At 35.7% G+C, this 12,455-nt stretch overlaps 2 protein-coding genes across 3 annotated transcripts; both read right to left on the reverse strand.

Annotated features, from left to right (window-relative positions):
- Positions 1 to 566: 566 nt before the first annotated feature.
- On the reverse strand, positions 567 to 2,939 carry LOC120154738 (sm-like protein LSM8). Of its 2 annotated transcripts, none has more exons than XM_039166392.1 (6): positions 2,823 to 2,939; positions 1,731 to 1,820; positions 1,528 to 1,568; positions 1,339 to 1,413; positions 1,094 to 1,146; positions 567 to 817 (listed from the first exon to the last, which is right to left on the reverse strand). In XM_039166392.1, the coding sequence occupies exons 2-6, from the start codon at positions 1,765 to 1,767 to the stop codon at positions 727 to 729; spliced, it is 297 nt and encodes a 98-aa protein (XP_039022323.1). In that variant the 5' UTR covers positions 1,768 to 1,820; positions 2,823 to 2,939; the 3' UTR covers positions 567 to 726. The 2 variants fall into 2 exon arrangements, with proteins under 2 accessions (XP_039022323.1, XP_039022324.1); XM_039166393.1 differs by having other exon boundaries at positions 567 to 825.
- A 1,591-nt stretch (positions 2,940 to 4,530) lies between these two features.
- LOC120154714 (probable serine/threonine-protein kinase PBL23) lies at positions 4,531 to 6,221 on the reverse strand. The gene is made up of 5 exons (XM_039166368.1): positions 6,068 to 6,221; positions 5,691 to 5,872; positions 5,353 to 5,542; positions 4,870 to 5,261; positions 4,531 to 4,791 (listed from the first exon to the last, which is right to left on the reverse strand). The coding sequence occupies exons 1-5, from the start codon at positions 6,219 to 6,221 to the stop codon at positions 4,531 to 4,533; spliced, it is 1,179 nt and encodes a 392-aa protein (XP_039022299.1).
- Positions 6,222 to 12,455: the final 6,234 nt, after the last annotated feature.

The raw sequence follows: 12,455 nt of genomic DNA on the forward strand, positions 1-12,455 counted from the left end.
ACACATTCAATCCTTATTAGATATATTCTATTAATTTGATCTTAATAAGATCAAATGATGTTGAAAATCTAGATTGATAGTCGAACCAGTCTATCATTTTTCAATATGACTGGGCTAACCGGTCTAAGTGAACCACCAACTCAAAATTAAATTGAAAATAGAAACAAAGAAAAAATTATAGGTTCAACCGGTTTTTTTAACAGTTCGTACAATTTCCGGTTTTGTTCCACCATTCAACTGATCAAATTATCAGTTCTCGATTCAATCAGTCGGTTCAGTTCGAGTCTAACAACCATGCTGTCAAGAAAATAGAATATATTTCTCCGCGGTTCAACAGATCAAATTATCAGTTCCCGCTTCAACCAGTCGGTTCAGTTCGACTCGAACAATCAAGCTGTCAAGAAAACAGAATATATTTCCGATATTACTCCACGATTCAACTGATCAAATTATGAGTTGCCGATTCTAATAGTCGGTTCAGTTCGACTCGAACAATCATGTTGTCAAGAAAACAGAATATGTTTCTTCCTATAATGGAAGATGAAGTTTGATCAAATGGAATGGAAGAGGTAAACAGCAGCCATATAACATAGAAATGCATCCAGAACTGAAACCACATTGATTTTCAACTTTCCATTCATCATATTTCAGTTATTTGACATGTTTTTCTTAGGTGTTTAATCCGACATGCTGTCCTTAAAAGCCAATACAACTTCATTAGTCCGATCAATGGATAACGGGCTTCAAAGGATGTGCTCTCAGGTTCGACAAGTCGAGCGCGGAATCAAGCTCTTCATCCAGTTCACCAACAACACCTCTGCAAAGATTAAAGTAAAAGCATTATCGAATTGCTTATAACTTATGTTATCCGGCGTCATATGCCCGACGGATTCAAACATGTATATATGACGATATTATCCTTCAAACATGTATATACGACAATAGTATCCTTCAAACATGTATATAGACATGTCGGTCATATTTGAATCTAGTATTCGTCTCCGAGTTCATGTAATATATAGTATGTCAGCCAAGCTATAACAAATGCAAATGTAGAATAATGAACAGAAAAGGATGCTAAATGGTAGCATACATGTTGTCGCCTCTTATTATGTACAAACCCAACACAAGTTGCTGAACACCTTCCTGCAAATTTCAACTAGAAATTAATAAAATTAATAATAATAATGACTCATTTTAAAAAACCGACTCATGCCAGACTTATATCGACTACATATTCAGAAATATACGAGGGTAGGATCCTCGAAATCTATGTAAAAACTCTTGAAAGAAATTAGCATATCTGTTTTAAATAAAGCCGTTGAATAGGACACAAACCTTGGTGGAGTAAACGCGTTCGTGAGATTCATCGAGAATGATATTTGTGGCCTGATCAAAGCCTCTTAGAACTCCCTGTAGAGTAATGGAGTAATGGTGCAGGTTAAGACATCATTGAAAATAAGACGATTTAGAATTAAGCTTATTTGAAAAGATAAAAACATATATAGCAAGAATTCCTAAACGTACCACTATGTTACGTCCATCATTGGTGATGACCGAGATAGTCTCTGCATATAAAGGAAACGATTTAGAGAGGGGGTAAACAACAAAAACGCCAATCGAGACTACCAGGAAAGGAAAAGGAGTGTATTCGGTCCCAGTATTTGTTAGGCCTAAGATGTTATGCTTAAAACATTCGAGAAACAAAGGAATTATCACAGTAAGCTTACGATCTACAAGCGACTCAAGCCCAGGGCCAGTTGACATTTTGATTCTTACGAAAGCAGTAAATTCGATTAGCAAAGCAGGATGATGGTTTTCTGCACAAGAAAATGAAGAATATGTAAGTTCTCAAATACAAATTCAACCATGCATAAGTAGATACAACATGATGTATTACAAGAACACAAGAAAAGATCCCTGCATAGAATATGCAAAGTAAGAACTACTTCATAACTCAAGATCATCATTACAGCTCAAACTCACACAAGATTTCAGTCTAGTGCTAAGACTTAATTACCAATATATGTCGATGCTATACTTTTTCAAAAAAAATCAATTTTTGTTACATTAAGTACATATTCATTAGTACTTAATAGAAGCGATTACGAGAAGCAAATAGTAAGTTGGGATTGGATAATGTAGGACTGAAATGCAAAAGTTTATATTGATTATCACAACTCTAAGTCATCAAACATGAAACATATCGATCAAACAGTCCAGTGTATCTTTCTTTTGGACAGAAAGCTCCATAAGTCTCAACTCGATATTATTTCAGATGGCATACATGTTGTACAAACCCCTAAAGTTGCTGATTGGAGAGTTTAGATACATGTCCTTCCCAGGTGAGTTATGTGGATGTAACCAAGGACGGACTCATGATTTTATGCTAGGGGGCGAACTTATAAAAGTTTAGGGACGGAAACGGATTATCAAGAGAAATAAAGAAAATACCTAATGAGAATTTGAAATTTTCAAAGGGCGTCTCAGTCCATCCGATGTAACCTAGTGTAATTGCCTTACTTAAACTAGAGTTCTCCACTAAACTAGGCGAACCAGAGGATTCTACTCACAATCTCAATGCATCTCAGGAAAATTTTCACTTCCAGTTCATCCCAAACCTTTGTACTCAATTTGAACATCAACCCAGGTTTCAAAACCACTCATTCGAACAAACCCAATTCTCATAATCCCACATTTCATCAGATTAACAACTCAAAACATCATAGATTCATACAAAACTATTTCCATTGAGAAGCAAAAAAGATATCATTGAAAATGTAAACAAAAACAGGAATTTTAAAAGAGGGCGAAGCTCAAACCTGAGGATGGAGCTGCTTCAGAGGTCAGCTAGGGACCGAATGTTCCTCGGGTCGGGTTTTCCAAAGTGTATCGGCCGCTAGGGCAGAGGAGAGGGAATAAGAGACTATGAAAAAGAACTCGCGCGCTGATATTTGATAGTTTACACGAGTGTGGACTCTTATTTGGAACTGGAAGGTGCTGACGTGGCATCAAAATTTCAAGTATAGGAAAGTACAGAGTTAATTGCATCATATCTCCAAATTATGATTCTCGTTTTAAATTAATCCTTAAAATTTTAAATATTTTAATTTTATTTCAAAATTATGAATCTCATTCTAAACTAGTCTTTAAATTTTTAAACATTTCAATTTCATCCCTAAATTATGAATATCATGCTAAATTGGTCCCAAACTTTTACATCTTCCAATTTTATCCCCCAAATTCATCCAAATATGTAATCTATTTCAATCATATTTTAACCTGAATTTTATTTTTTTAAACATATAATAATATAACTTTGTCTAATGATTTTATTAACAAGAGATGTGATTAGTATATACGTAAAATTTTGGATTAAATTGAATTGTTAAAAAAAGTTTGGTGACAAATTTGGAATGAATATCATAGTTTGGGGATGAAAATGAAATACTAAAAGTTTGAGAACTAATTTAGAATTTTAATCATAATTTAGGGATAGAATTAAAATGTTTAAAAGTTTATGGACCAATTTAAGATGAGGGACATAGATTGAGGATGTATGATGCAGTTAATTCAAAAGTATATGATGCATTTTTTTATTTTTTGAATGATGCTGTGAAAATAAGTTTAATTTATTAAAAAATTAAATATAAAAAATATTTTTTTGGTAAACATTACATAAGATACTATCGAATTTTAGGTGTTGTATCGTTTATACCATTGGACTTTCAATTTTACCAATTATAATATTAAATTTTGATTTTTGTTTAATTATACAACAAAATCATTAAATTGTTAACGGCGCAATGACATTGTTGATGGCTGCCGACGTGACTGACAGCTATCGATGTAGGTACCTTACCAAAACGAGATTGTTTTGATCCAACTATTAACAACCCAACGGTGGCAACGACCAATACCCCTATGAAATCATGACCAATCAATCGCTGATCGACGATTTGTATCTTGCAAACCCTATGATGAAAATTACGATCCCATGCGATTCCGGCGACCAACGGTGGCAACTACGGTGGCGTATGACTAGGAGGATGGCAGGGAGTATGTCGACGGCGTCGACTGTGATCGAAAAGGGCGGCGGTGAGTTAGGGTTAGGGATTGAGTTTTTAGGGATTTTTTTTGTAATTTAAGAGAAATTAATATATTTTTTTATAAATATAATAATATTTTTAATTTTTTTAAATAAATAAATTTTAAAATTACTAGAATGTGACACATAACACTTAACGGAGAAAACTAACGGCAGTTATAGCCCGAGCACCTAAATTGGTAACGTTAGGCATCTGGATCATTCAAAGAATAATTTAGACACCTATTCGTGAAAAGCGATATAATTTGGTCACTTATTTTATAATTAAGCCATTCAATAATAATACTCTTATATGCATTGAAGATAGAAGTTGAGAAAAATAGATGAATTTTAATTGAGATGGACGCAGTTGTTAATTTGCTTTGCGTTTCTTACATTGTAGTTGTAGGCCATGCAATGTGACCACAAATCAAGTCATCCTTTCATATAGAAAGACCTCCACCGTATGATAATGTATCATCTTCATGATCCATATTCTCCCCTTCTTCCGGTCCGTCGCTCGTAATCAAGCACTCGAGAGCCGCGACGGCGTAGCTCATCAATGGCCGAAGCGACGGATCTTCCTGCAGACACATTGCTGCAATTGTGAGCACCTGGTGGAGACCCTTAATGGGGAAATCCCCATCCAGCAATGGATCAGCCAGTAACACAAACTTCCTTCTGTGATCCAATAACGGTTTCGCCTGCCGAAAAACGGAATACGACCGGTGTTATCGATTCAAAACTCGTGATACGGTTACGAAAAACGTTCGGTTACTTACCCAAGTGACGAGATTCCTTTCATGTGGTGGTCTTGAATTGTCTACCGCTCTTCTTCCCGTGATCATCTCCAAAAGCACTACTCCGAAGCTGTAAACGTCGGACTTCGTTGACAATTGACCGGTCTGTATGTACTCGGGTGCACAGTAACCATAGGTTCCGATAACCCTGGAGAATACGTGCGGATCATCTCCGGTCGGGCCGACTTTCGCGAGTCCGAAATCCGAGAGCTTCGGATTGAAATCCTCGTCCAGTAATATGTTTGATGTCTTGAAGTCTCGGTATATCACTTGAGGATTAGCTACTTCATGCAAGTATTCAAGGCCTTTAGCCGCTCCTACTGCGATTCTCATCCTGGTATTCCAATCCAACGGCGTCCTGTCCGGCGGTAAACCTGAATGTCATCGTCACGTTTACAACATCGTAATCGGTTCATATAGTAGCTTACGAGGATTCGATTTTTGACATCGGAAATCCGAACGTACCTATAAGATGATCCTCCAAGCAGCCATTAGCCATGTATTCATAGACTAAAACCCTTTGCTCCTCATCAATGCAATACCCCACCATCTCAACCAGGTTAGGATGTTTAAGTAAAATCAAAATCAAAACCTCAACAAGGAATTCTTTGTTCCCTTGATATCCATTCCTATCCATCTGCTTCACAGCAACCACCTGAACACGTCGTATCCGGTAAATCGAAACTCTAGTCGTATCCGACACCACGTTACACATATATTCGAACGATAGCATGACAAATACGAACTTCTAAATGTATAAAATCGGAATAACATAGATAGAGAGATAAGATTTGATAATGTACTCTGTTTTGGTTTTCGATAAGTCCTTTGTAGACTCTTCCGAAGCCGCCTTCGCCGATTTGATTACGAGGGTCGAAGTTGTTCGTGGCGGCGCATATGTCACGGTATCTGAAAACCTTGGCACCTGCATTGTGTCTGCAATCTTTTGTAATTTCTTGGCTGGTGCATCTCTTTCTGCTGTTATCTGCCAAACAAAGAAGATATCCGTGTTCGATAATTATATTCGACACATATTTTGATATAATACGAGGCCTAAACAAGGTGAACAAGGATATACTGATGCATATTCTCAAAACATGTAACGGCATACGTAACGTTCGTTACATCTGCAACAACGACAAACACGACGCGATCGCGATTTCGATTTAAAACGCCTTACCGGGGATAAATGAAATATTGGCCAATGAGGCCAAGACTTTTGTGTCATGATGTTCCATGATGCTCTTCTGCAATGCCCTCCTCGTTAGGGCCTCCTCCGACATGCAACACGAAAAACAGCCCATCCTCGTCTTCTTCCTCGCGAAGGACGACATCGTGAATTGTCGAACCGAATTCTCCCGGAGGCAACCAAATCCTCTTTGGTCCCTCGGGAAAGCACAAGGAATAACTTGTCATGATGTTTTGTTTCTCTTCATCTTTGTCTGAACTCCATTGAATCAGATAACCAAAAATAACTTGAGAATCACATTTGCTAAACATAGAAACTGAGATATTTTTTTCACATTTGTTTACCAAGTATAAATTAGCTCAATATTAACATTTCCGGTATAAAAAATAATGTTTTAAGAAGCACTTTACCGGAAATATTAAAAAATATTAACATTTCCGATAACGTCTTTACTTAACCGTATATTAAGGATGTCGTATCTTAAACATCCCCATACATATATGCTAATGATCTAGGATTCGATAAAAAATTTACCTATTTTAGATATTTTATATTTTTTATAATAATTTATTTTTTATTCTTTTAAAATTTTATAAATTTGTTCTTTATCACAAAATCTTACATTAATTCTTACATCCACGCACGCACACATACATGGACGGATGCGTATTCCCCAACTATAAATTATATAGTACCATAGTTTATGAACCATACACTTTCCATTATTTTTAGGCTTAATTATAAAATAAGTACACAAATTATAGCATTTTTCATGAATAAGTGTCTAAACTATTCTTTAAATGATTTTGGTATTTAACATTACAAACGTTATCATTTTAGATACTCGGGTCATGAACGACGTTAATTTCCTCTGTTTAGTGACATAGGTTACAATGTGATAATTTTGACATTTATTTTTAAAAAAATATATTAAAAATATTATTATATTTATAAAAGAACTCTAATTTCATTTAAATTATAGAAAAGTCCCAAAATCTTCAAATCATAACCCTAACCCACCCCGTCACCCTTTCTGGCTATGACCACCTCCGCCGATTGGTTGTCGGAATTGCGTGGGAAAGCGATTTTCATCGTAGGATTTGCGAGGTATAAAATGCCGATTCGTCGTCGATCGATCATGATTTCATAAGGGTTTTGGTCATTGGGAGGAGGTGAGGTCGGATGGAGCTTCGTCGACGAAAAAGGGCGGTGGTCGACGTGGGTATAGGGGTTGAAATGAAGATCTAAAGTGTTTGAATATATATCTAAATCTATTTATTTACTGCTAACAGAGGAAGATGAAGTGGGACTCATTTGAAGCTTCAAAGAATGCAACAATTCAAAGTTGAAAATGTCATTGTCAGGTTACCTGCTCTTCGGAAATTTCAAACCATTGGCTGTAATCATCAAAACACCATTGGAACAACAATTAAAAGAAGGTTGAAGTTTCATCAGGCGACTTTTCCAGCAAGTTACTTCCAACAACTTCATCAGCACCTTTTTAATGTCACCGAGGTTGGTTCAATGATCTCAAAGTTCCTAGTTTTTCATTCGATTTCGTCGAACTCATATACGAAAAAGTACCATGATCTCTGCACCTTTTCGTTGTCGCCTTTCCCTTCTTGTTCTCACAGCCATCCTTTTGATTCTTGCAGCAGTTGAGGCTCAACTAAATGTCACCGTAGGCCAGTCTCTCTATGCCGACAATAGAAACTTCACTTGGGGATCGCGTAATCGCGAATTCGGATTCGGGTTTCATCGGATTCCTGATAAAAAGGACAAGTTTCTTCTTGCAATCGGGTATGCTCAGATACCAGAAAGAACTATAGTCTGGTATGCTAATATGGATAACCCGGAAACCGATAGAGGATCGACGGTGGAGCTCATCGATAGCGGTTATCTTGTTCTTAGAGACCCTAAGGGCCGCGAGTTGTGGAGGTCTCGAAGCGTGACCGACCGTTCTCATGTGTCGCATGCAGCTATGCTCGACACCGGGAACTTTGTGATTGTTAGCAGAAACTCGACCAACATATGGGAAAGCTTCAAAGATCCAACCGATACCATCTTACCGAGTCAAGAATTGGATGTCGATGGCAGTCTTTCATCGATTTCGGCTGAAACGAATTACGGTAAGGGGAAATATCAACTTCATTTCGATGGTGGATCTCTTGTGCTTAATCAAATAGATATGTTCACCGGAAAACCATACGAAGGTTACAGTAATCTCGGGGCCGGTTCTCGTCTCGTCTTCAACGAGTCGGGGAGTATCCATATACGGAATTCAAATGATATTCTAGTCGACCTTGTGTCGTAACCGGTTTTCGTCCGGGCACGAAATATTAATTTATGGTGGGGAAATTAATGTTAATAAATAATTTTGAAAATAATTTGTGAGTCGCCATCGACCTTTTGGATCAGGTAGGTCGAATACCTAAAAATTTTCTTTTAAAATAGTTTTTAAGAAAACCATATTTAAAAGATGAACTGATCTGCGTTTTATAACCAAAAATTTGTTCTTTTTAATAAAAAAAGGGGTTCGTGGTCGGTTACGTTTAGGGAAGGATTAGCACCCCTACAACGCCCAAAATTGGTACTTTTTAATTATAAATTGTCTCTATTATTAAAATTTAAAAAAAATCAAAAATATATTTAATTTATTATTCTATTTATTTCAAAATTATAAAAAAATATTTATTTATTTAAAAATATCAGAAAAGAACTTCTAGGTGCCTTAAGACAGCTCTTTTCTTTGATATTGATAAATATTAATTTAAATAATATTGTTTAATTTTAAAACATCAGAATAGGACATCCAGTTGTATTAAGACTGTCCTTTTCTTCGATATATAAAAAATAATTTATTAAAAAATATTATTATTATTCATATATATTTATGACTATATAATAATAGTAAAATTATTTTAATATATAAACAATTAAAACAATAAAAATACAATTAGAACAATATATTTAAAAGTGGTAAATAAATGAAAATATTTAAAATTAGTGACTAAATTATAGTAAAAATTAAAATTAAAAAAACCTAATTCAAAATTATAGGGTTTAAACATGTTATTTTCGTATTTTATTAATTTAGTGACTAATTTAAAACTATATAAAATTCGAATATCATATTAAAATAAATTAAAAATATATACTCGGGATTAAAATATTATTTATCAAAATTAAAGGACTAAATATGAAATTTATCTTAAATATATTATTAATACGGTTAATGGCTAAAATATAAATAAATAAAATGTAGAGACCAAATTAAAAGAATCAAAAATTTGATTCAGTGACTAAAAGGTAAAGATTACAAACTAAAGGGATGACGGAAGAGGTTAATCTTTTTATTAATTACGGACAGATCCCTCCCCAAAACGGCGTCGTTTGGGGAGGGCTATTTAAGCCCATTCATAGCTGGCCCGAAGGGCCAGCATCTCATTTCTTTCTTCTTCTTCTTCTCTCAAAAACGAGAGAAGAAGCTTTCTCTCTTCCTTCTCTCTAGCTTCCCTCATCGGAGGGAAGCTGGTTATCAGTCGGCCACCGTGGGCCACCGTCAAAACCACCGCCGGCCACCATATCCGGTGGCCGGAAATTATAAATCCCACCCTAAATTAAAGCCTGGTTTTTCCTAAAGCTAGATCCGTAGGTTTTTTAGCCTAAAATACTACTGAAATGCGTAGATCTAAAGTTTATACCTTCGACCTTTGACTTTCCGATGGCTCCAAAAAGGCTCTGATGATCAACGGTTCCCTCGGTAAGTTTCTTTTCTTCCTTTTTCCTTTTGTTTTTGCTCTGTTGTGATGGACTGGGATCGTTGGTAGCTGTTGTTTTCTCTGTTTTTTTTCCGGTTCTATTTCTCTCTTCTTTTTTTTTTGTTTCTGTGTCTCGTTCTGTCTCTCCTTTTTTGTCTTGCAGGTGGGTGGTGGCTTTTATAGCCACCACCGGTGCGGTCATCGGACCGGTCCGAAGAGAGGGCTTTGGTGAGTCACCGGACTACCAGTGGTGACTCACCCCGTAGCCTTGGCGTGGACGGCCGTCGTTAATCTTCTGGAGCCTTCATTCGGACGTGGCAGCGGCGGAGGCGTCGGCAGTGGGCCATTGGACCACTTGGCAGTGAGGCGGCGGCTGGGATCTGGAAGCATCAGAGGCGGCTGGGTGTGGCTAGGGTTTAGAAACCCTAGCTGAAACCTTACTAATTGTTTTAGGGTTTCTGGTTGGCTGGACCGGTTCTAGTTGGCTTGTAACTGGGCCGGTCCAGTTGTAATTATTATTAAATAATAATAATAATAATATATATATTAATAATAATAATAAATAATAATAATAATAATAATAATAATAATAATAATAATGATAATAATAATATTAATATTAATAATAATAATAATAAAATGGATAAAAAATAGTATCTTCAGCTGCCCCTCTTTGCTCATTCTTGTGTTAACAAGAATAGGGCAAAGATGAAAAGATAATAAAATTTTTTATCCATTTGACTTTACTTTGATTATAATGGAGATATTGAGTAAATTCTTCTCTCTCTCCAAATAAGTTCTTCTTATTATGAACTCTCTGCTGGGGATGATGATGACCTCCTTTCTGTGATAGAGTCATTCAAAAGGTTGAATAAACTCTTGATGAGTTCTTCTCATTATGAACTTTCTCTTCTTTCTTCAGATGATATCAAACAAAGGTTGAACAAGCTCCTCTCATTATGAACTTCTTCTTCCTTCTTCAGATGAGTTCTTCTCATTCATGAACTTTCTTTGGCCATGTTGATCCATCAAATGATGAATTTAAACAAAAAGTTGAACAAGTTCTTCTCATTATGAACTTCTTCTTCCTTCTTCAGATGAGTTCTTCTCATTATGAACTTTCTCTGGAAAAGATGATCCACCAAATGATGGATTCAGGTAAAAGGTTGAACAAATTCTTCTCATTATGAACTTCTTCTTCCTTCTTCAGATGAGTTCTTCTCATTATGAACTTTCTCTGGAAAAGATGATCCACCAAATGATGGATTCAGGTAAAAGGTTGAACAAATTCTTCTCATTATGAACTTCTTCTTCCTTCTTCAGATGAGTTCTTCTCATTATGAACCTTCTCTGGTAATGATGATCCACCAAATGATGGATTCAGGTAAAAGGTTGAACAAATTCTTCTCATTATGAACTTCTTCTTCCTTCTTCAGATGAGTTCTTCTCATTATGAACCTTCTCTGGTAATGATGATCCACCAAATGATGGATTCAGGTCTTTGCTAAAATTTTTGAAATTCCTGTTTAACAATTCGACAAGAATAAAAATGAATGAAAATGCATCTATTTTTGTAAAACACCTAAAATATGATGCATGAATGTTAAGTTATTTGATTTCAGATTGGTGAACTGAGTATTTCTTCAGTTGTAGAAACCCAATAAATCTTTCTTCTTCAAATCATAAAATCTATCCTCTTTAACAAATGTAGAGGTAGATATAATGTCACAAAAATTTCTTGAGAATAAAACTCAATTGTATAGGCTCTTAAAAAGCTTGCATTCAGGCAACATGTTGATTCTGATAACAGCTCATCTGATTATGAAGTGGCCTTTCAAGATGATTTCACAGATATCGATAATTCTTTTAATACCAAGAAATCTTGAATTCTGATTCTGATGAAGAAAATAAACTGTTATACTTGACAAAAATGGGATTCTCAAGTGCTGAAACTTCAATATCCATGTAGAAATGTGGTCCAGATTCGTCAATTGTAAAATTGATAAATTTTATATGTGCTGCTCAAATGACTAAGGCTGCTGATGCACTTCTTCGGATCAAATAACTCAAAGAACACTTCCAGAAGATGCTATTGGCAATTTTATCTTCTAAATTCAATGCTTGATTCTGTCCAACCAGATCAGATAACTCAAAGAACACTTCCAGAAGATGCTATGTTCTGTCCAACCAGATCAGATAACTCAAAGAACACTTCCAGAAGATGCTATGTTCTTCTAACCAGATCAGATAACTCAAAGAACACTTCCAGAAGATGCTATGTTCTGTTCAACCAGATCAGATAACTCAAAGAACACTTCCAGAAGATGCTATGTTCTTCTAACCAGATCAGATAACTCAAAGAACACTTCCAGAAGATGCTATGTTCTGTCCAACCAGATCAGATAACTCAAAGAACACTTCCAGAAGATGCTATGTTCTGTTCAACCAGATCAGATGACTCAAAGAACACTTCCAGAAGATGCTATGTTCTGTTCAACCAGATCAGATAACTCAAAGAACACTTCCAGAAGATGCTATGTTCTTCTAACCAGATCAGATAACTCAAAGAACACTTCCAGAAGATGCTATGTTCTGTTCAACCAGATCAGATAACTCAA

This window comes from Hibiscus syriacus, unplaced genomic scaffold (assembly GCF_006381635.1).
Source record: "Hibiscus syriacus cultivar Baekdansim isolate YM2019G1 unplaced genomic scaffold, ASM638163v2 tig00111149_pilon, whole genome shotgun sequence".
NCBI classification, from domain to species: domain Eukaryota; kingdom Viridiplantae; phylum Streptophyta; class Magnoliopsida; order Malvales; family Malvaceae; genus Hibiscus; species Hibiscus syriacus.